Raw genomic sequence first — 23,204 nt, 5'->3', positions numbered from 1 at the left:
AAGATATTCTAATGTTATGAGCAGCACCTGTATAATTCAATGCTGGTCATTATGAGGTGAATATTCCTATCAGGAAGACCGTCATCACACACTGAACTTTAACCTTCAGGACGTCACGTTATAATGACGTAGCAGCCACCATCGCACACGGAGCCTGCTGGGGGTTTCCATATATTGAATCAAGATGTTTTCTATTCATTAAAGCATATTGACTTCCAGATGGGGCCCTTATAGCAGAATGGGTCCAGTCTGTAGCTCTGATTACATTCAGAAATCATCTCCTCGCTGCAACGAGAGCCACAGTTTCTATAACTGTCTATATCTGAGCAACATCTGGATGAGGCCCGGTTCAGGGATGACTGCTAAATACCCGACCTGTCAGTCAGCTCCCTCTGAAAAGCTCCGGTTTAAAGGACCGCAGCGTAGTGAGAACCGGACCTGGTACCGGATGGTTCCATTCATTTTTGTACATGTGGAGTTGTGTGTAAAACACGGGCCGCAATGTGTTTGTGTGTACGCACACTTCTACACGAGGGCCCAGAACTGGACCAGAGCTGGAGAGAGGATGGTTCTGACACTCTTCATCGTCCTGTAAATCCAGAAGAAATTTACAGATGTTCTACGGTCTTCTGCCTTTGAAACAAAGTTCCGGTCCAATTTTATCTAGATGTTAATCTCTTCATTACAAGGTGAGGTGAGTCCCAGAGGAAGGTTCTGGTTGGTGGTTCTGACTTGGCTGTGAACCGCCACGTTGACCAATGTAGCTCAGATAAAGGACCGGTTTTAATCCCACATTTATCCCAGATGTCTTCAGAGGTTAAACTCTTTTTGCACCTGATCAATATATTGAATGTTTGTGTTTTAGATCTTAAATGAGATGTAGACACTTCCTGGTAAATGAAGTTCTGCCTTCCTACCAGAAACTTTCCTGGGCTAAATTCTGCCCTGCTAATCTGAATGACCCGGGAAAAGGTTCTGTAGTATTAAATTATAGTGTAAACATGACCTGTCTCTGGCAGGGTTATTGATCTCGTTTCTTGTTTCAATCCAGAAACATCTGGAGAAGGAACAGAAGAAGAAGCTGAAGACGACGGCGTGAAAACACCAGAAGAAGAGTTTGATGTTTCCTTTTTATACTTGGTGTAGTTTGATTAGATGTTTGTTATGGTGACACCACTGACCAATCAGGAACTAGTCCCAGCAGGTACCTGTGAGTCACGATGTGGATCTTCTGTTCAGAACGTTTTAAAGTTGGAGGTTTTATTCAATAAACTGATTCCTCAGACTTGAAATTGATTTAATTCAATCTTTTTCACATTTACAGCAGCAAGAACAGAGTTCCTCTGAACACTGAAGGTCTCTGATCAAATTAAGACATAAAACTTCTTCAGTTCTGATCCATAACCGGTAACTCAGCCCATCCACGGATCCTTGCCTGTTTTCTCCTAAAACAAAAGCAAAAAAAAAGTTAGACCGCTGCAAACAGAACCACTAATGGCTAATTGGACTGCTGGTTTCCATAGTGACCTGGTAGTTCCTGTAGTGTGCCGGTGTGCTGCAATGTTGGAACTTGGCTTCATCTTCATCGATGAAGATCAGCTGACACAGATTACAGAAATAACCGACGACAGGACGAACGAACTCTGCTCCTGCAACAGAACCCCGGAGGGACAGTGAACGCATCGTGGCTGAGCAGCTTTCTGATTGGTGGCAGATTTAGCAACATTTACTCTTCATCCAGAAAAAGTTTCAGTTCTGATTTGAACAGATTAAGCTTTAACCCTTGAGGCTCCTTTATATTGAATATGCAGTTTTTACCTTTTAGGTCCCAAAACACTACTGCTTATAGAAGTGTAATAAACATTTAATATTTAAATGTTAGCAGGTTCAGACCTATCCAGAGTTTGTCATCTTTAAAAATCTTTTCTATATTTTAATGCCCAAAAATAAAGACCAAAGTGGAATATTGGTCCCACAGCCAGGGCCTCCAGAAAGGTCCTTGAGGTTCTGGCTGTGGTTCTTTCCCAAACCTACAGAAAACAAGAACAAAACCAACTTGGCTTTTAATTCTTCAAATTACAAACACATACAGACAGATGTTTCCCACAACATCTGTCTGTGTTGGGATGGTATAAAGATGCATTGTGAAAGGTTGGAGAACCGTGTCCCCCGTTAAAAATACAAGCGATGGTCCCTGTGGTCATTTAATGGGTGGGGGGGGGGGGGTCATCACGCCTAAAAACAGTTTTTCTGTATTTTGAAGGCAGAGGGAGGCTTGGATTGTTTTGGGTGCTCATGGGAAGGTATTATAAAATGTCGGGATTACAGTGCATCAGTTATGTGTTTTAAAATGGGAGTCAATAGGAACAAACAGCTCTTATTCTACTCTACCTTACAATCAAAAGGATAAACACTTTAAAGATAACCAAATCCTGCAAAGTTTTATTGAACTGACCTTTAACCTGACTGAGATGTTACCAAATAAACAAATACATGTTTGGTCCCTCGGGGCCTTAAGGGTCAAATAAAAATGTTGGTGGACCCTGAATTGTTCTTGGGGTCAGATTCTTACCGACAGGTTTGGCAGGTTTCTCTGGTTCAGTGGCGCCCTCTGCTGGTGCTGCCTCTCGCTCAGTCCCCAACTCCTGAAAACAGACGACCGACAGGTTGGTTTGATGGTGACCTTTTCCCTGGGAGCTGATTGGTCCATCTGCCAACCCTGATGTCCACCAGTGCCGTGATGTCACTAACTAACACAGTGGCATCTTTTTATGAAGGAACAGGCTTCCAATCACAAGTAGAACATGTCTTCAGTTTGGTCACAATTGGTGAAAGAAATCAGCTCTATTTAGAAAAACATAAATGAAATGGGGCAGAACCGATCCGGTTTAGAAGAAGTGTTAATGTCCTTTATGGAAACGTGTAGCTTGGATTTAGTCGTTTATTTTGAGTGTCTCCTTGGTGCTGGTGAACTGGACCTGAGGGACAAATGACACATTCTTTTATTTGTCAGGATAACAGAGGGATCAGGCTGGAGATGATTCCAGAGCCACGCTGCACAGAAAGAACCCAGCATGGCTCTGGTCCAACTGTGATCAGTCAGCAGGGCAGCCTGGTGCTGGTTCTGACAGTTTCTGCTAAAAGCATCAGGCTCAGTCGGGACTCGCTGCATCATTAACGGCTAATGTTTACTGTTGAGCTGGACCGGATTATCAAACACTAAACAGATTCTGCAAAGTGCTTTGTTGGGAGACCACAGGCCCAGTTTTAAAGCTCTGGTTCTGTTCTCAGAGCACTGAGTTAAAGTTTAAGATCAATGCAAGAAGAAATGTTTATCCTCTAGAAACAAAAAAAAACAAAAACCCCAAAACATCTGAGAATTTAAATTTTTTCCCGAGGTCATATTCCAAACATTTACGGACTTTAAGCCGGTCAGAACTGTAGAACCAAACTGAGCCAGAACCAAAATGATATGAGCCGATGCCTGGGAGATAAACAGAGACTAAAACAGGATAAGATAACCTCAGTTAGAATAAGAAGGACCCAAACTGGGAGAAACCAGTAAACCAGTTTGCAGATGATCCTACCTGTTCAGGTGGTTCTGGACCCTCTGGATTGTTGACGTCAGTCTTTATTTCCTGATTTTTCTCTTCGTTGGCTTCTTGTTCTGTTGTCCTCTCAGCCTTTTCTTTGTTTTCTGCAGCTTCCTCAGTCCTGAGAGTTTTCAGAGGCACTGCGTTGTTCTCAGGAGACCCTTTCCTTTTCTCCACATTGGTATCTAGAATGCTTCGGGAGGTGGCGTTCCTCGTTCGAGTATTTCTTTGAGCGGGTTCCTCCTCAGAACTATTTCTAGGGATCTTGTCTTTAGATGTCTGTCTCAGTGCCTCATGTTTTTCCTCAGATGTCTCTTCTTCTGGATTCATTTCAGATGTTTCCTTCTCCAGACTCTTTCTGGATCTTGTTTTTCTCCCTGAGGTCTTAGCAGACATTCTTTTCTCAAGAGTGTTTCTAGATGATTCTGTAGCTTTCTGGGGTCTCATCTGCATCTCTGGACTTATTTTTGGTGGTTCCTGCTCTGGAGACTTTCTGGATCTTGTCTTCCCATCTGAAGTGATCTTATCTGGAGTCTCCATTCCCTTTTGGGTTCTAGTGATTGTCTCAGACATTTCTATCTCTAAAATACTGTCAGATGTCTCCAGACCTATTTTAGATGTCTCTGTCTCTGGAGTCCCTCTGGACCTCATCTTCCCCTCAGAGGTCTTCTGATCCGGTTCTGAGGTGGTGGCTGTGCTCAGTCCGCCACTCCTTTCTTCGCTCCTCTCTTCCTCTGGAACGGGCCACCTGTAAACAGAAGCAGGCTGAGCAACAGCAGAGCAGAACCACTGAGTTTAAAAAGGAGACACTTTCTGACCCGTTGGTGAGACCAGAGAATTTCTCAGATAAGATGCCGATCAGTCTGGTTCCGCTGATGTAGGTGGGTTTGGACTGAAGCTCTTCAGCAGCTTTCAGAGCTTCAGAGGAAGTCGACATCTCGATGAAACCCTGGAAACACAGAAACCCATCCTGAAAACAACCTGTAAGGGTCCAAACTAACCAGGCTTCTTGATTCTAGATTAGCTGCTTTTAAACAAATTGATGCAGATCAGAAAATCAGTTCTGAGTGAAGTCATTTCAGAACCGCGTTTCTAGATCTTTTTACACATTCAACCACAATAACAAACAGGAATTAAATCTGCAAGCAGCATCGAAGGTCCTCGCAGCTCAGTGCATCTCGGCCTGTGCAGCGACCGCGGGAGTCTGGCTTCGCCGCCTGCACGCCACCGGTGAGGCCGCCGTTCGATTCCACATATCGCCACTAGATGGGACTGTGAGCGACATGTCATATGGTCTTCGGTCATGCAGAGTTCTGGTCTGGCGAGGTATTCACATTTTCTGGGAAATCGGACCTTCCTAATGTAAGCTGCACTCACTTGTTTCTAAGTGGGCGGGGCTAAAGTGTTGTCATCAATTGACTGTGGCAACATGTTCGGCACTGACCCATGATCATGTATACTACATTTGAAGTTAATCCGATGATGTATGAGGGAGACAGAGCATTTAAAGTTTGCTAGGGGGCGCTGTTGATCCATATTCAATGTAATCCAATAGAGCTTTTTGGGGGCTGACAAAGATCAACCATATTTATTTTGGAGTGAATCAGACAATGCATGTGTAATTTAGAGCGAAACGTATGGGCATGGTGTGACATCAGAATTCGCCATGCTGCCACGCCCACACGCTTTCATGTCTCTAAAAGCTTTTGATAACTTTTGATCCCCAATCCCTTAAGACCAAACTGAGTGATTTTCAAGTCTCTAAGTCAAAAGCTGTAGGAGGAGTTCGCTCAGATATCTGGGCTAGAAAGGGCAAAACCGGGGTCAAAATAGCAACTTCAATCCAAAATGGCCGACTTCCTGTGGGGTTTGGACCAATGCTCCAGAGACTTTTTTGTAGGTCCTGAGAAGATACATATGTGTACCGAATTTCAGAATCCTCAGTCAAAGAATGGCTTGAAGCTGATTTTGTTTTTATTTTCTAGGGTCGCCGTGGAGGAATTAGGCCACACCCACCACATATGTCATCAGATCTCTGTTGGGGACTGGACAAGGATCAATCACATTGAATTTGGTGAAGATCAGATGATCTATGTGGAAATTAAAGCCAAACGTATGGCCATGGTGTGACGTCCAACTTCGCCGCGCCACCACAGCCACGCCCTTCTATGAAAAGTCACTGTGCTTCAAACGAAGTTAGACCCACTGGTTATCAGTCACCTGACACAGTTTCAAGTTGATTGGGTGTAGACAGCCAGATAGCGACCTTTCCCAATAAAAAAAGTGACTTCCTGTTCTCAGGGGGCGGGGCTCAGATGATGTCAGCATATGACACCATAGGATCGTCGGAAACCCGAAGGTCCTCCTTCATGCCAACTTAGGTGTAATTTGGCATTTCTTTGGGAAAGTTATTGCAATTTTTCACTTTTGGAGCGAACGCCAAGTTCGTGACCCGGCCACGCCCCCTAAACATGGCCGAAAACTCACGATTTTGATAACTTTTAATCCCCCATGCCTTAACTCCATCTTGACCTAATAAGCCGATAGCTCAAAATCCCTAGGAGGAGTTCGTTAAAGTGCGAGGTGAGGAAAAGTGAAAAACAGCCAAAAATTTGCCTTTTAATACAAAATGGCCGACTTCCTGTGCGTTTTAGGGCATACCCCCAAGAGACTTTGTTCTTGGTTTGAGGACCTCTACCTGTGTGCCAAATTTTAGATCTGTAGGACTTACGGTTCGAACTATCTCACGTTTGGGGGCCAGCTCCCAGTTTTAGTCCGTGAGGCAGACACCCTGTCTACTTTTAAGGCTAGGCTTAAAACTTTCCTTTTTGATAAAGCTTATAGTTAGAGTGGCTTAGTTTATCCTGAGCTATCTCTGTAGTTATGCTGCTATAAGCTTAGGCTGCTGGAGGACATATTGACCACTTTCACCCTCTCTGCTACATTCTCATACTACTCTCTAATTTTGCATTATTTGTTGTTATTTCAGCTTTTAACTTTGTTCTCTCTTTTCTCTTCCTAGAAGGTACACCTGGCCTGAATCTGTATCTACCTGTGACACCTTTCTGGAGAGGGGCATCGTCCGAGCTTCTGCTGGCAACAACTTAATGCTCACCTTCTACAGATGATCCACATGGCCCTGTCTTTCAGTGTTTAACCCTTTCTCTCTCCTAGACATGGCTACTGACTGAGCTTCTACTGTAACTAACTCTATGTTCTCTCTTTCAGACTCTAACCTTGAAAACTGGATCAGAGTTTATCTGTTCTTTCTTTCTAGATGAAACGACTAAAGGAGCTACATCCATTAACATTTACTTTTCCTTCCCATAGAAAGTACTCCTGGATCAGTGCTTCTTTGTTCTCTTTGTGTCTCTGCTCTGTTCTCTCAAACCTCCAGTCGGTCGTGGCAGATGGCCGTTCACACTGAGCCTGGTTCTGGTTCTGCTGGAGGTTTCTTCCTGTTAAAAGGGAGTTTTTCCTCTCCACTGTCGCTACATGCATGCTCAGTATGAGGGATTGCTGCAAAGTCAACACCAGTGACTGTCCACTGTCTCTACATGCTCATCCAGGAGGAGTGAATGCTGCAAGTCACTGACTGGATGCAATCTGCTGGGTTTCCTTAGATAGAAAAACTTTTTATCCAATTTGAATAAATAACTGAATCTGACTGAACTGTTCAATGATTACGATTAATAGGAATGTATGAACCTGACTGTTGTAAAGAACCTTGAGACGACATGTGTTGTAAATTGGCGCTATAGAAATAAAATAAACTGAAACTCCTGCTGCCATCTTGTCTTCAGAGAGAAGAGTCTTTCTCCTTCAACCCTTCCAAACAGCCAGTGGTTCAGTGTCATGACCTTTAACCTGCCAACTCAGGCTCATAGAGTCTGAGTTGGAGCTCTTGGTCATTTCTCTGAACTTCACGTTCTGACCTTGGGCTGAATCTACTGGGATGTCCACTCTTAGGAAGATCGGCAGCTGTCAGATGTTTTCCTCTTTCTGCAGAATGATGGACTTCAGAGGGTTGGGGAGATGACCTTATGACCCTTTCCTGGTTGATGGGCAGCAACAGTTACTGCTTTGAGGTCATTGCTGATGTCTTCAAACTTCAGTGTTGTGTTGTATGACCCACGAACTCCTTCATAAAAACCCATAATAAAACTGAAGGACCAACCAAGAACCGGATGAGATGTTTAGACTGATGTGGCTCCGACCTGGATCTCAGGTGGTGGTGAAGACAACAATACTTATTCAGAACCAGGCCCTATTTAAGCACTGGAACCTCTTTGGTGGAAAAGGTCTATAGGCTTGATCGGGTCAAACCGAGTCGACTAGCAGACCAAGCGTGTTTCTGAGTCAGCAGGGCAAACATGAAATGATAAAACTTTTGTTCTGACCTGTTGTCGGTTCTGGATCAGGAGGTAATGGACCACCGTCCCAAAGCCTCTCATCAGTGTGATGAACTCCATGTCGGTGTATTGCAGAGGCATTGTGCTAAAGAACAGAACCCTGCTGGACTCTGAGGCTCCCTGCAGACAGAAAGGCCCGGTTAATTAATCTGCGAGGATCCATGTTGGATAAAGGTTCTGCTCGGATTCACTGAGACGAACCTCAGAGTGTCCATCAGCAGGAGGACCTTCATCTGGGACAGAACAAGAAAAAAGCCGTCAAACCAAACATTACCAGGACATGTTTTCGCTGAGTGTTTCTCCGTTACCTTCATCATCCGTCTTCACTTCATCCAGAGTGATGCAGTTCTCCAGGTCCACCGGGAATTCTGCTTCCTGTTCAGGAACAAGGAAAACATCATGTTTCCTTTCCATGGGTTCAAGAAAAGAACTTTCAGGGTTTAAGCCGGAACCAGTCACAGCACAGCTTGGTCTGATGCTCCCATTAGAACCAGTTTGGCCAACCAGGCAAGAACTGGGACTGAATGGCATACCTCACCAGCCCGATGAAGGAGGAGAGCAGAAGAGATCAGACCATTCTGGCTAGACTGGATCTTCACAGCTCAGACCTCAGGTCTGACTGTCATGGAAGGAGATGTTCCAACTACTCCTGAAATCCACCTGGTCTCCATGATTTCAAACCCTTTATTTTCACTCAGAAATCCTCCTTAAATGTTATTTTATTCTGTGGTGTAGAATTATCTCAGAACATCTCAAATACTCGTGTTTTCACCATGATTCATACGGGAAAAATATTACTGAAACAGAGGTTCGAGTACAGAACCCTGTGGCACTCCACAGGTCATCTGAAGGTCTGAATAAATGTTCTTATGAAAGCCGTCCTGAACGCCTGACAGTGAAATGTTTGAGAGAACAAAGATCACGTTGCTGGAGAAATACAGTTTGCTTCAAATAAGATAAAATTAGTGGAAAATCAGCTGAACACTCAGCAGGTTCTCTGGAACCAACCATCTGCTCCTGTTTCCAGAGAACCTGCAAATATTCATGTTCAAACTAAGACATCCCATTTACACACAATGGTACCTACTGAAGAGATGTTTTACCTCATCCAGGATGTGAGCAGGTTCCTCCTGCTCCATCTCACTAGTCCTTTCTTTCTTCTCCTCATTAGCTTCCGTTTCCTCCATCTCCTGGAGCTCTGGTTTGTCTTTATTAGCTTCAAAGCTCTCCAGCTTTTGTTCATCTGGAAAATATTTTTTCCTGAAATCATTTTTTTTTTATTTGCAGGATTTCTTTGTGTTCTGGTGGTTTCTATTTCAGCTTCTACCTGCTTCAAGTGACTCTTCTGGTTGGACACTTTTCTCTTGGTTCTTCTCTTCCTGACTCTCCAGGTCGTCCTCGCCCTCCACGTTTTCTCCGTCCTCAGCGATCACCTCCATCCCCTCGAGGTCGCTGTCTTCTGCGGCTGACCTGAAGACATGAGCATCTTTAATCAGGAGGCGTCTGCTGGATTATCAGCTTTTTGTTTGGAATCTGAACTGAACTCACCGATCTTCACCACCCATCTGTTCCTCCTCCTCCTCAGCAGGAGCCTCTGTGTTGGTGGAGACACCTTGATCCTTCTGAGGTTCCTCCGCAGATCTGGGTTCTGAGCAGAGGGAGACACTGACCTTCATGCATCAAACAGAAGAAAGACGTGTCCAGCGAACATCTATCAGAACCTCTCATTCGGGATGTAATAATAAACAAGTTCTGCTCAGATCCTGATCTCTGGTTCTCCAACTCCATCCCAGCTCCCTTATTATGGGATGTTTGGGACAGTTACACTGTTATTGTTGGGGTACAGTTTGCCTGTTGCTACGGTAACCAGGATGTAGTGTGGACCACTGGCCAACAATGATAAACTGTAAAGCTTTGCGGATCCTGATCTTCTTTAATTTGAACGGGTCGGCTGCTTTCTTCAGTCAGTTTGTGGTTCTGGTTCCTCACCTGAGTTTTCTGGTTCTTCAGACTTCTCTTCAGACTGGCTCTGTCTGGGGGACCTGGAACTGAAGTGTTCTTTGGATTTGGACCTGTTTTCCTGGCTGGATTTCATCCTGGATTTATCTCTGGACCTTGACCTGGTTCTGGTCTCTCTTCTCTTTCTGTCTGTGCTTCTTTCCCTGGACCTTTCTCTGGACCTGGTCCTCTGGTCTCTGTTGGACTCCTTTGTCTCGGTTGGTTCGTCTTCATACTTCTGGGCCGATGGAACCCGCCTGCAGGGCAGAACAGGACAGTGTCAGTGAAAGTGAACAAGGTGTGTATCAGAACCTCCTCTGGACTGGGTTCCACTCACATCAGGGTTCTGTACTCTGATGAGAAGGACACCTGGATGGTGTCTGTGTTGATCCTCAGAAGGTTTGATGAGTAATAATCGACCAACTTCTGAGCTTCTGCAGAAAGTTTCATCTCCACAAACGCCTGAAACCGAAAACACATCAGAGACGCATCAGTTCTGAGTCATTCTGCAGAGTCACTGTAGAACCAGGACCTTTTGTATCTCAATCTGTTGGTGATCCATTAAAGTGGTCTGGACCATCAGTTCTCCAGACTTCCTGAAGATCTTTGGCTGTTTCATCCTCATTTTCAGGTGATCAGGTTTAAGGAACCCTGACTCATGAATCATTCTGGTGGGAAAAGGTTCTTTAAAATCCAGGAGAACCACTGATCAGAACCACTTTAAATGATTACAGACTGCGAACGGACCCGTTCCCCTCCTGTCTCAGGTGTCCGAGCTCACCTTGGACGGCAGGAACAGCGTGTAGAGCGGCTCTCCGAAGCGTTTGGCGATGCTGATCAGGTCGGAGCGTCCGTCCTCACCTGTTGGAGCTGGAGTGAAGCTTACCACCTGGGAGCTCTGAGAAGACAAACAGCATCAGTTTGGCTCATTTTCTCACCTCCATAGACTGGAACACCTTCACTGCAGGAGATGAAGCTCTGGTTCATCTAACCATCTCCATCCTGACATCACTCAGGAACATCGGGATATGGACCTCTGTCTGTTGATGCAGAAACTCACCCCCAGAAGGACCATTCCAGTGTTGTCCAGATGATGTGATGAAGCACACACACATCAGATGAGAAGTTTAACCCAGAGCGGTCAACTGGTCTCATTGGACCATAGATAACAACCTAGGCCTTAGACTGAGAGGATCCAACTCTCAGTCCAGCTGCTCCAGTACAAGACCTGGAGGTCCCTCATCTCCATGACGACATCTGGTCTTTGAACACCACAAACAGCTCTGAAGGAGACCGGCATGCACTGAGAACAAGCTGAAAACAGCGCCTCTTTTGGTGACACAGAGAACAGCATGTAACAGCGTCCCTGGGTGGACTCAAACCTGAGCGACCTTCTCCGTCAAACCGGTTCCAGTGCTTGGCAGGTGCTGGTGCTAGTTCACTGCTAGACCAGAGGAAAGAACCTCTTCATCAGAAGATGAAGGCGGGCCCACAGGGAACAACAGCCAATCATGTAGCGTGGGCCTTTTTTAGTTTATGATCAGATTAGCATCATTTAACCCAAACTGTTTATTACGTTTTACACCGAGTCTAGAAACTTAACCGCTGACTCGGTTCTTTAACGCTGTTGTTCCTCTAGAACCTCCAAGTGGTTCTGGTACATGTGGCTCTGAAAGTTCTGTTTAACTCCTGTTCTCCACAGCCAGGATGAAAGCACACTGCTGCTCCTGACCTGAAGGAAACACCTGGTGGAGCTTGGCGTGTTTGGACCGGGAAGATGTCTCTGAAGGTATTCATTAAGAAACATTTCCTGCTGCAGATTATAAAAACGGAAGCTCGTCTCCATCCTCTCCGTGCCGACCTGAGCGTCAATGTTCAGTCAGTTCAGGTGTGTGTTCTCAGGTGTCCTACCTGCAGGAAACTGAAGGCGTTGGAGATGCTGAACTCGATCTTCTCCTTCCTGGCAGCCTTATCAGAGCTGCTGTAGAACTTCACAACATCTTTCGCCTGATCACAGGAGCCCATCTCCACAAACGCCTGCAGTGCAACGGTGAACGTTAAACACCCCCCACCACCATGACACACTGAGTGGGTGGAGATGCAGGAGAGGGACTCACCAGAGATGGAAACATGAGGATCTTTCCAACTTTTCCAAATGGCTCGATGAGTTTCCTCAGACGCACCTCATCTACAGACTGAGGAGGAAACTTGGCACACACCACCTTCCCCTTATCAGATGCCTGACCCGCCCCCCCCACACACACACACACACACACACACACACACACACACACACACACACACACACACACACACACACACACACGGTAAGTCCAAAGTGCAGCAGATGTTCTCAGGCCTGAACAGAAACTTACACCAGTTCTTACCTTCTGCTGCTTTTTGGATGTCTGAGGATCTGCCGAATACAAACAACCAGTTAGACTTTCAACGTGGATCAGAACCACAGAGTCATCTCAATTGGGAGCCCTTACCTCGGTTCTGATTGGGTCTGGGAGTTGGTGGGGCAGGCCTTGGTCCATCTTTCCGCTGGTCTGATTGGTTATCGTCCCTTTAACAACAAAAAGGTTTTATTCAGATAAGCAGGTTCTAGTGCGACCCGACCCATTCTCTGTAAACGCCATCATTACAGCCTGAAACACACACACACATATATATCCTCACTGTAATGGTTTCAAGTTCACTCTGACAGGACATACATCTCCAAACAGCTGATTCCCAGAACGCTGCTAACTGAGATCCTGGCATAAGGTTCCTGACCTCTGACCCTGAGAGCTCCTCCTCTCACACTGACAGAAAAGATGCCCCTTGTTCCTTTGAGTTCACCACAGCAGAGGTCTTCTAACTCCTCCATGAAGCAATAGAAAAGTCTGGATGTGTGAACATCTGGGTGATGGGTGTTGCAGGTTGGTTCTCATGGTTCTGACCCAGTTCTCCGGTTTGTTTAAAGATGGTGCTCTTACTGTAAAGAGTGAACATATCTGCAGGGAACGTTGCTTTAATAGACAGATCTTCTCTTTCTTGACTTTAAGGTGTGAAACCTCCAGACTTTCCATCATCATCTAATAAGCTACTGATTCATCTTGGTTAACGATGAGCTGAAGCATGGAGCGTCTACCAGGTTCTAGATCAGATTGCCAGATGTTTTAATGCTACTACACACCTGGCTGACAAATGCTCAAAGGACCGAGTAAAAAAAGCAGCTAAAGCCTGGAGAGCTTCGGATCAGGACAATGGTTCTGATTATCGTTACTGACCTCCCAACTCTTCCCAGGCGACAGTCCCACCTTGGAAACCTGCAGTGGAGACAGAGTTAAGGTAACCGTGTCCATGTGTGTCCATGTGTGTCCATGTGTGTGACTCACTGCTGCAGCAGGTTGAGCTGTCCATCTGCATGTCCAGTGGTGTTGATGTGCTGAATCCAAGCCTGAAACACAAACAGGAAGTTAGTCTGCCTCCACTGCCACGCTCCCACTCATCCTCGACACCGCCCATTATCCTTCAGTGACCACGCACACCCACTCACCTGCAGACACATACTGGAGAAGAACGGGTGAACTTACCTTCTCTGAAAGAACCGTGATATCACACAGAGAGCATGAGTACGGGAACACCGCTGGCGATGTTCCATGGAAGTCCAGAGCTTGTTTTTTGGAAGGCATTGGGCCCCGGCTGCTGTAGGACGACCTGGAGTCACGGCGATCCTCGTCAAGACGAGGAGGAACTGATCTGTAATCAGCCGATCCAGCAGTGGACAAACGAGAAGGACGGGCTCTGTCCACTGATCCTGGTGTGCTGAAAGAAGAACCTTCCTTACCATAACTAGGGGGGCGTGGCCTGTGGTCGTGGTCTACGGCACGTCTGGATGATGATGGTGGGGACCTGACAGAGCCGATGGTCTTATGACCCACCCAGCGGTCCAGCTGTGACTCAGGCGGAGCAGAAGAGGAGGAGATCAGGTGCAGCGGGTACTGGACCGGCTGCCTGCGGAGCTGCTCCCAGTCTCTGGAGGCCGTGCTGGTGGAGGGCCAATGGCCGGAGCTTAAGGGCTTAAATGAAGCAGAGGACGATGGTGGGGAAGTAGGAGCTCTGGTAGGCAAAGGTTTAATGGTTCCGACCTTCCCTGTGAACTCAACATCTTCAGGAGATCTGGGAGCAAAAGGTTGGACCGATCCTTTCTTCCCTTTGATGTGTTTCAGGATTTGAGGAAGAGACTCAACAGTGAGGATGTCTTCAGGAAGCTTCGCTAACACGGACAGATCTTCAGGCTCCAGACCGCAGCTGCTCAGAAGGCTCAGAACTCCATCTTGGGAGCCGTGAGCCGATTGCAGTGCTGCTGAGCTCCTGGAAGAGGAGGAGAAAGACTCCTGAGGCTGTCTGTAAAAGTCTCTGTCAGCTCCAGCACCATAACGCCGTGGATCAGGCCGTAGGTCAGAGTCAGAGGCCGGCTGGCGGTACGGGTAGTTGTGGGACATGATGGGAGCCTGTGGAAAAACGTTTGAGGCGTTTCCTGTAAACAGAAATTTCAGGAAAGACAGAAAATATAAGCTTTGAAGCTCAGGGACAAGTAGACCTGCAACAAAACAGAAAACTGACTGCATGAAGATAAAACCATCAGCTGGAAGGAAGAGGCACCAGAACATCTGAGGAACATCTAAAGACCTCAAGCCTCAAGATCTTCGGTAAACCGAAACTTTTTAAGGCGCGAAAAGTAAGATTTACCTGCAGACAGAGTGAAACCAAAACACTTCCTGTTTACATTTTACTGATTGACAAAAAAAAAAAGATCAGAAGAACTTGAGGATTTCACCTTCTTTGGAGCAGAACATCATGAAACCATCCAAGGAACCTGGAGGAGTTTCAAGGTGCAGCTTCAGCTGGCCAGCTGTGGTCTCTTATCCATCACAGTTCTGCATCCAGTTCCATCATAAGCAGATGAAACTTCCTCCTAACCTCAGAGATGGACCACCACACAGTGGAGGATCAGTTCTCCATATTTGTTGGAAGAAGTGGAGCAAAGAGGAAACGGAGCATCCAGCATTGTTTTACATGTTTGTGAAATCTGAGCAGGAAGATCAGAAAAGGTCAAGATGTGGAGGAATCACGAAGAAAGCTTTGAGGTTCCGACTTCAGAAAGCAGCCAGAACAAATCGGTTCCTGAATGATTTGACAGCTTAGTTCAGGAGAGCGATACTTCCTACTGTCGTTGGTTCATATCCGTCTGCTGGAAGGAAAACCTGAACCCTGAGAGCAGAAAGTCAGGCTGAAGGTAAAGCATGAAGACATGCTCTGAGCTCCTCTGGGTTCAGGTAAAAACCTCCACAAGCTGTTTGTGATCAGAAATTATCCTCCTTCTTCCCTCCAGGAGCTCCTCTCCATCATCCCACCTCCCGTCATGCCTCACCTGACACAACATTACAGATGCATTATGGGATGTGAGGGAGGAGAATGAAGGAACGCAGAGCTTCGTTAATATTTGATGAAACATGAGAGGACCAAACGTTGGTCGTCAGGAGAAAAGAAGGTCATCAATATTAGATCAGAGCTCTGTTCTTCTCTTTGTTTCAGGGAAATTTAGGAAAGTTTGATCCTCCTGCTGCTTCTCTTATCAAACTCAAAACCAGAAAACTTTGCAGAGAAACTTAGAGTGCATTCCAACATTTTACACAAAGAGCTGCTCAGCTGATGTTTATTTACTGAGTTTCTTCAGTCTGACGTCCCAAAGTGACTCTTACCTCCAGCACCACTGCTCCACACTGCAGTCAGCGTTCCTGATCTTTTCCAGGGATGTCCATGAGTGTCTCACCAAGTCTTTGGAAAATACACATTCCCAAGGCATGGCGGAGGAAGAAGAGGGTGCGGCCGATGGACTGACCTGCCCCCATCAGAGACTGTTGAATGGTGACCCTGTACAATTGGACACCTTAAAACACGTTTCAGGAAGAACGGGACAAAGATGAAACCCAGAACTCTTTGTGGATCGGAATCATCAGTGCCTCAAGTTTTTTTTTATTTGTTGGAAGAAGAAACTGGACAATGGCAAAGTGGAAAAGCTGCACAGGAACAACTCTTTCTGGACTGGGTTCATTAAAAGTAGATGGAGCTTCATCAGTGCATCCCAAACAGTCTAGTTAAAACATAAATTATGTCTCTTTCTAACCACAGAAAGATGGATTTTCAAATACTCAATAAAAAATATGACATTTCTTTGGATGTGAATCAAACCCATTGAGATTATATTTGAGGGGATTTAGAGCAGTTTATGACCGACCAAATCATGAAAGTCAAGGCACTTGTAATTACATTTTTATAAACAAAGCTGCCGTCTTGTGCTCATGTACACTACCGGTCAAAGGTTTTAGAACAGCTTTCTCATTTAATGGTTTTCTTTCTGTTTATGACTATTTGCATTGTTCATTGATTCTTACTGAAGGCATCAAACTGTAAAATAACTTTAAATATGTTTTATATCTTAGATTCCTTCAAATAGCTGCCCTTTGCTGTGATGACTGAAATATTAACCTTTGACCTTCTCTCAATTAACCTCTGAGAAATTCATTCAAGACTCTCTGGAAAACCATTCCAGGTGAGCACCTCAAGAAGCTCCTGGAGAGAACGCCAAGAGAGCGAAGGGAGGCTGTTAGGAAGAACCTAAACTACACTTCTGAAAAAAATAAAGGGAAGACTTAAACAACACAATATAACTCCAAGTAAATCTAACTTCAGTGAAATCAAACTGTCCACTTAGGAAGAAACACTGATTAACAATCAATTTCACATCTTGTTGTTCAAATTAAAAAGACAACAGGAGGAAATCTTTGGTGATTATCAAGACACTCAATAAAGGAGTGGTTCTGCAGGTGGGGACCACAAACCACTTCTCAGTACCGATGATTTCTGGCTGATGTTTTGGTCACTTTTGAATGTTGGTGGTGCTTTCACACTCGTGGTAGCATGAGACGGACTCTACAACCCACACAAGTGGCTCAGGTAGTGCAGCTCATCCAGGATGGCACATCAATGCCAGCTGTGGCAAGAAGGTTTGCTGTCTGTCAGCGTAGTGTCCAGAACCTGGAGGCGCTACCAGGAGACAGGCCAGTACACCAGGAGACGTGGAGGAGGCCGTAGGAGGGCAACAACCCAGCAGCAGGACCGCTACCTCCACCTTTGTACAAGGAGGAACAGGAGGAGCACTGCCAGAGCCCTGCAAAATGACCTCCAGCAGGCCACCAATGTACATGTGTCTGCACAAACGGTTAGAAACCAACTCCATGAGGATGGTATGAGGGCCCAAGGTCCACAAATGGTGGTTGTGCTCACAACCCAACACCGTGCAGGACACTTGGCATTTGCCAGAGAACATCAGGATTGGTAAATTCACCACTGGTGCCCTGTGGTCTTCACAGATGAAAGCAGGTTCACACTGTGTGTGAGTGTGTCAGAAGTTCCTGCAAGATGAAGACATTGAAGCTATGGACCGGCCCGCCCGTTCCCCAGACCTGAATCCGATTGAGCACATCTGGGACATCATGTCTCGCTCCATCCACCAACGTCACGTTGTACCACAGACTGTCCAGGAGTTGGATGCTTTAGTCCAGGTCTGGGAGGAGATCCCTCAGGAGACCATCCACCGTCTCATCAGGAGCATGTCCAGGTGTTGTAGGGAGGTCATAAAGACACGTGGAGGTCACACACAATACTGAGCCTCATTTTGACTTGTTTTAAGGACATTACAGGTCCTTCTCAAAATATTAGCATATTGTGATAAAGTTCATTATTTTCCATAATGTCATGATGAAAATTTAGCATTCATATATTTTAGATTCATTGCACACTAACTGAAATATTTCAGGTCTTTTATTGTCTTAATACGGATGATTTTGGCATACAGCTCATGAAAACCCAAAATTCCTATCTCACAAAATTAGCATATTTCATCCGACCAATAAAAGAAAAGTGTTTTTAATACAAAAAACGTCAACCTTCAAATAATCATGTACAGTTATGCACTCAATACTTGGTCGGGAATCCTTTTGCAGAAATGACTGCTTCAATGCGGCGTGGCATGGAGGCAATCAGCCTGTGGCACTGCTGAGGTCTTATGGAGGCCCAGGATGCTTCGATAGCGGCCTTTAGCTCATCCAGAGTGTTGGGTCTTGAGTCTCTCAACGTTCTCTTCACAATATCCCACAGATTCTCTATGGGGTTCAGGTCAGGAGAGTTGGCAGGCCAATTGAGCACAGTGATACCATGGTCAGTAAACCATTTACCAGTGGTTTTGGCACTGTGAGCAGGTGCCAGGTCGTGCTGAAAAATGAAATCTTCATCTCCATAAAGCTTTTCAGCAGATGGAAGCATGAAGAGCTCCAAAATCTCCTGATAGCTAGCTGCATTGACCCTGCCCTTGATAAAACACAGTGGACCAACACCAGCAGCTGACACGGCACCCCAGACCATCACTGACTGTGGGTACTTGACACTGGACTTCTGGCATTTTGGCATTTCCTTCTCCCCAGTCTTCCTCCAGACTCTGGCACCTTGATTTCCGAATGACATGCAGAATTTGCTTTCATCCGAAAAAAGTACTTTGGACCACTGAGCAACAGTCCAGTGCTGCTTCTCTGTAGCCCATTTCCTGCACACGCCTGTGCACGGTGGCTCTGGATGTTTCTACTCCAGACTCAGTCCACTGCTTCCGCAGGTCCCCCAAGGTCTGGAATCGGCCCTTCTCCACAATCTTCCTCAGGGTCCGGTCACCTCTTCTCGTTGTGCAGCGTTTTCTGCCACACTTTTTCCTTCCCACAGACTTCCCACTGAGGTGCCTTGATACAGCACTCTGGGAACAGCCTATTGGTTCAGAAATGTCTTTCTGTGTCTTACCCTCTTGCTTGAGGGTGTCAATAGTGGCCTTCTGGACAGCAGTCAGGTCGGCAGTCTTACCTATGATTGGGGTTTTGAGTGATGAACCAGGCTGGGAGTTTTAAAGGCCTCAGGAATCTTTTGCAGGTGTTTAGAGTTAACTTGTTGATTCAGATGATTAGGTTCATAGCTCGTTTAGAGACCCTTTTAATGATATGCTAATTTTGTGAGATAGGAATTTTGGGTTTTCATGAGATGTTTGCCAAAATCATCCATATTAAGACAATAAAAGACCTGAAATATTTCAGTTAGTGTGCAATGAATCTAAAATATATAAATGTTAAATTTTCATCATGACATTATAGAAAATAATGAACTTTATAACAATATGCTAATATTTTGAGAAGGACCTGTACATCAAAGTTGGATCAGCCTCTAGTGTGTTTTCCACTTTAATTTTGTGTGTGACTCCAAATCCAGGCCTCCATTGGTTCATAAATTTGATTTTTGATGATTTTTGTGTGATTTTGTTGTCAGAACATTTAACTTTGTACAGAACAAAGTATTCAATGAGAATATTTCATTCATTCAGATCTAGGATGTTATTTGAGTCTTCCCTTTATTTTTTTGAGCAGTGTATAAAAATGTTGGGAGTTATTTCACAGTTTTTGTTTACTACATATTTCCATGTGTCTTCATTCATAGTTTTGATGCCTTTGCTGAGAATCTACAATGTAAATAGTCATGAAAATAAAGAGACGCATTAGGTGAGAAAGTGTATCTAAAACTTTTGATTGGTTGTGCGTAATATATGTATAGATACCAATTAGACATTTATACACAAAATTCCATTCATAAAAAAATACAATAATGACTTAAAATCTGAAAATAAATCGCACAAAAAAAGGACAGTTACTGTATAAACATACATTTAACATATTTCAATAAGATGTTACTACAAATTATACAGCTGGGTTTAATATACATATTAATAAAAATTATAATATATAAAAGGCAATAAATGTTTAATTATTTATATAAAATATCTATTTTGTTTATTAAAAACGTTTTGGTTTTTTTATTCAATAAATCAAATCCAAATTGTTTCCCATAGAATTTCGTGCCAAAGTTCTTTAGCAGAACCTGGAGGAACCCACAGAACAACATTAGCAGACAAACTCTGATTCAACCAAAACGTTTAGTTGCCCTCTCAGGTCCAACAGTGCCGAGTCTGGACCGGACAATGTCCAACCGAACAACAGGAAGTGGTGGATAATAAGGTAAGCGCAGAGAGAACAGGAAACATTTTGGCTTCAGGCTGTCTGACAGTAAATAAAACGTAGAGGAAACCAAAGAAGCTATGGTATAATTAACAAGATTTTAACATAATTATTTCTGTCCAAAATCAGATAGAAGCGATTGAAGTAAAGCACAGAACCGAGTTAGTTTCAAACGTACGGAGCCCGCGAAGGGACACGGGGGGATTTGTTTTGGGTTCGCTTGCAATACTTTGTGGGAAAGTTTCCAAACCAGATAACTGCAAAAATGCAACAAACATTACACCCGTTTTTGAGATTTATTGAGTTTTATTTTGAAATCGGCCTTAAATAAAAGGATCTTCAATCAGACAAGAGGACAGGGGGGATTTTTTTCTTTGCGTTTTCTCGCAATACTTTCTCGTTACCACGCAAAAGTTATTACATTGAGAAAGCTGTGCATTTAGGAACAGCAGTACACATAAACTGCTCCTAAAACAAACATTAATATGGTTTCTTTGTCATATGCAGGTTAACACGCAGTCAAACAATGCAATGAAATGCTTGTAAGAAGAACCCCTAACTATAAAAACAAAAGCACTAATGACGTACAATAACAAAGTACACATCATGCAGCAACAATAAGCTAATAAAGTGTCACCAATGTAGTTTACTGCAGTATTATTGTCCAGAGTTCAGTAGTCTGACAGCTGGTGGATAATAACTGTCTTTAAGGCCAATCTCGAAATAAAACTCAATAAATCTCAAAAACGGGCTCAGTATTGGTTCAATTTTTGCAGTTATCTGGTTTGGAAACTAGACCACAAAGTATTACAAGAAAACGCAAAGGCTATTGCGTGGGGCGCAAAAGAAAAATCCCCCCATCTCCCTTCGCGGGCTCCGTACCGTACAAACTAAATTCCCCGTGAATGTGCAGAACCTAATTTTTAGTTACATCTGTTAGCCAGTTAGCTTCCGGCGCTAACACTTAGCTTGCGGGGCTAACAGTTAGCTTGCGAGGCTAACAGTTAGCTTGCGGGGCTAACAGTTAGCTTGCGGGGCTAACAGTTAGCTTGCGGGGCTAACAGTTAGCTTGCGGGGCTAACAGCGGACAGTAATATCCGGCACACTCACCTCAGATCAACTGGACGGACTTTCAGACGGAACACCCAACTGCCTTCAATACACACTCTCACATTAATATAAAAAATATCAGTTAATGGCGAAAATGGCCGAAGAAAACACCAGCTGACAGGGAGATGTTAACAGAGCTCATTTCGTTCTTTTCTACTGGTTTTACTGGGGGTTTACAAACTGTGTTATGGTGCATTACCGCCACCTGCTGTAAGAAATGATAATTGAAGCTGCTCCCCTGTCTTCATCAGAGCTGTACCAACATTCATCCATCAGCAGGGTGCTGGGGGGCTGGTGCCTATCTCCAGCGGTCAGAGGGCGAGAAGTGGGAACCCTGGACAGGTTAGTCCATCACAGGACAACACAGAGACACATAGGGACAAGCAGACATGCATGCAGACACCCTCGGCAACTGTCAAATAATCTAAATCAATAGTCTGTTCAATGTTTAATGGTTGTTATACAGAATCTTTAAATGTTCACAGCAGAATAAATACAAGATTTTAACATAATTATTTCTGTCAAAAGGAAAAACTATCTTCATAAATTTTAAATAATGGAGTTTTGATGAAAATTCAAACTGAAAGACTCACCTCCACCCCTCGGCCGTCCTATGACTCCACCGTGCGTCTCTCCTCCATCCAATAAGCGTTAGATCCGCATGTATCTTCAAACGATCATCCTCCGAGGCTTCACTTTTAAGGACCTCCAGTCATGGATTCCACGCTCTTCAGCTGAGCTTTGGCCCTCCTCCGCCCCACCTCCACCATCTCCCTCCCATACTCCTCCCTGCTCCCTCACCTTCTGAGGCCTTCACTCCACCATCAGTATCGGATCCCAAGGGGGGAAGACTCATCTAATTCCAAGCCTAAGACGTTCATTCAAGCTCATGTCATTCTCAGCATTCATGTCTTCCTCCAGGGTCTGAGCGCCAAAGATATTAACTTTTATCAGTAAACTTTTCTAATCGCCATCTTTGTGTTTCTTATTGTGAGTCTTTTCAGGTTGAAATTAGTATCAGCTTTATTGGCCAAGAATGTGTGCACAAACTATTTGACTTTGGTTTCACAAAAAAAGAGTGGTTCCTAGGAACAGATATAAATTCATCTATAAATAATGATGAAATTGTAATTAAAAAGTAAGAGAAGTGAGAAGCTTTAAAAAGTAATAGTAAAACACTAAAATTTAATTTTATTATATGAGCCTGAGGTATATTACCTTATTGAGGTGTTTTTTTTATAGTATTATTGACAGGTTGACTTTTAAATTTGTACCTGCTTTTTTTTTTTTTTTTGGTCAGTTTAATGTCATTTAATGACTTACACTGCCTTGCAAATGGAGTCATATCCCATGAACCTTTAATCAGGGGGGCTGAATACAAATGCATGCCACACTTTTCAGTTTTTTATTGGTTAGAAATATATAAAAGTATGTGTCATCCTCCTTACACTTCATATTTATGGTTTGCTTTGTCCGTCACATGAAATCCAAATAAGACGCTGATGTTTGTGGCTGAAACGGTACAGAATGTAGAAAGGTTCGATCCGTTTCAGTACTTTTACAGTCCTCTGTGGACTGGGCCAATTAATCAATCACCAAATCTGGAAAGACAATCAGTTTTACAAATAATGCAAAAAGACATAGCAATAACATGGATGAAGTACGTTTTATGTGTTATTCGTTTTTAAATGTCTTTTTCTCGTATTTAAAGACGTGAACAGAATTTATTATTTGATTCAAACCAGCAGATGGCGCTGTACGAGCGTTTTTCACAGTCATTTCTGGATCAGTTCTCTTTGTGATGAGAGCTGTAGGTGACAGAAACCTAAATAATGCCACAGCTTAATGATCAATATAAACATTATGCGATTTATATCAGAAAATATGATGCATTGATGATAAACCTTCAAAGATTTATCAGAAAAATGGCAGAA

General features: G+C 44.2%; 2 protein-coding genes across 7 annotated transcripts in view; one reads left to right on the top strand and one right to left on the bottom strand.

Moving 5' to 3' along the window:
- The window catches only part of matr3l1.2 (matrin 3-like 1.2), a 29,995-nt gene extending 28,703 nt beyond the window's left edge, over positions 1-1,292 (top strand). For all 4 annotated transcript variants that reach the window (XM_047353542.1, XM_047353541.1, XM_047353539.1 and 1 more), the window contains one exon: positions 1,052-1,292. In XM_047353542.1, coding sequence (XP_047209498.1) covers positions 1,052-1,099 — 48 coding nt within the window. In that variant the 3' untranslated portion in view covers positions 1,100-1,292. The remainder of the gene's footprint in view (positions 1-1,051) is intronic.
- Positions 1,281-21,420, bottom strand: matr3l1.1 (matrin 3-like 1.1). Of its 3 annotated transcripts, none has more exons than XM_047353538.1 (23): positions 21,271-21,417; positions 15,757-15,944; positions 13,585-14,531; positions 13,387-13,448; positions 13,279-13,317; positions 12,496-12,572; positions 12,391-12,419; positions 12,121-12,243; positions 11,915-12,040; positions 10,785-10,901; positions 10,341-10,465; positions 9,995-10,260; positions 9,554-9,653; positions 9,333-9,475; positions 9,109-9,248; positions 8,314-8,380; positions 8,207-8,238; positions 7,994-8,125; positions 4,412-4,542; positions 3,588-4,341; positions 2,573-2,645; positions 1,528-1,649; positions 1,281-1,445 (listed from the first exon to the last, which is right to left on the bottom strand). In XM_047353538.1, the coding sequence occupies exons 3-23, from the start codon at positions 14,494-14,496 to the stop codon at positions 1,413-1,415; spliced, it is 3,603 nt and encodes a 1,200-aa protein (XP_047209494.1). In that variant the 5' UTR covers positions 14,497-14,531; positions 15,757-15,944; positions 21,271-21,417; the 3' UTR covers positions 1,281-1,412. The 3 variants fall into 3 exon arrangements, with proteins under 3 accessions (XP_047209494.1, XP_047209493.1, XP_047209492.1); XM_047353537.1 differs by having other exon boundaries at positions 15,757-15,928; positions 21,271-21,415; XM_047353536.1 differs by lacking the exon at positions 15,757-15,944 and having other exon boundaries at positions 21,271-21,420.
- Positions 21,421-23,204: the final 1,784 nt, after the last annotated feature.

This window comes from Girardinichthys multiradiatus, chromosome 23 (assembly GCF_021462225.1).
Source record: "Girardinichthys multiradiatus isolate DD_20200921_A chromosome 23, DD_fGirMul_XY1, whole genome shotgun sequence".
In the NCBI taxonomy this organism is placed as follows: Eukaryota; Metazoa; Chordata; class Actinopteri; order Cyprinodontiformes; family Goodeidae; genus Girardinichthys; species Girardinichthys multiradiatus.
Note: the sequence above shows the minus strand (reverse complement) of the source record. Positions and strands in the feature narration are given on the sequence as shown.

Coding starts and splice junctions, on each gene's coding strand:
- matr3l1.1 (XM_047353536.1), bottom strand. CDS start 14,496: ATGTCCCACAACTACCCGTACCGCCAGCCGGCCTCTGACTCTGACCTA. Junction 9,654..9,994: donor TGAAGAACCAGAAAACTCAG/GTGAGGAACCAG, acceptor CCCTCTGCTCAG/AACCCAGATCTGCGGAGGAA. Junction 8,126..8,206: donor CTGCTGATGGACACTCTGAG/GTTCGTCTCAGT, acceptor TTCTGTCTGCAG/GGAGCCTCAGAGTCCAGCAG.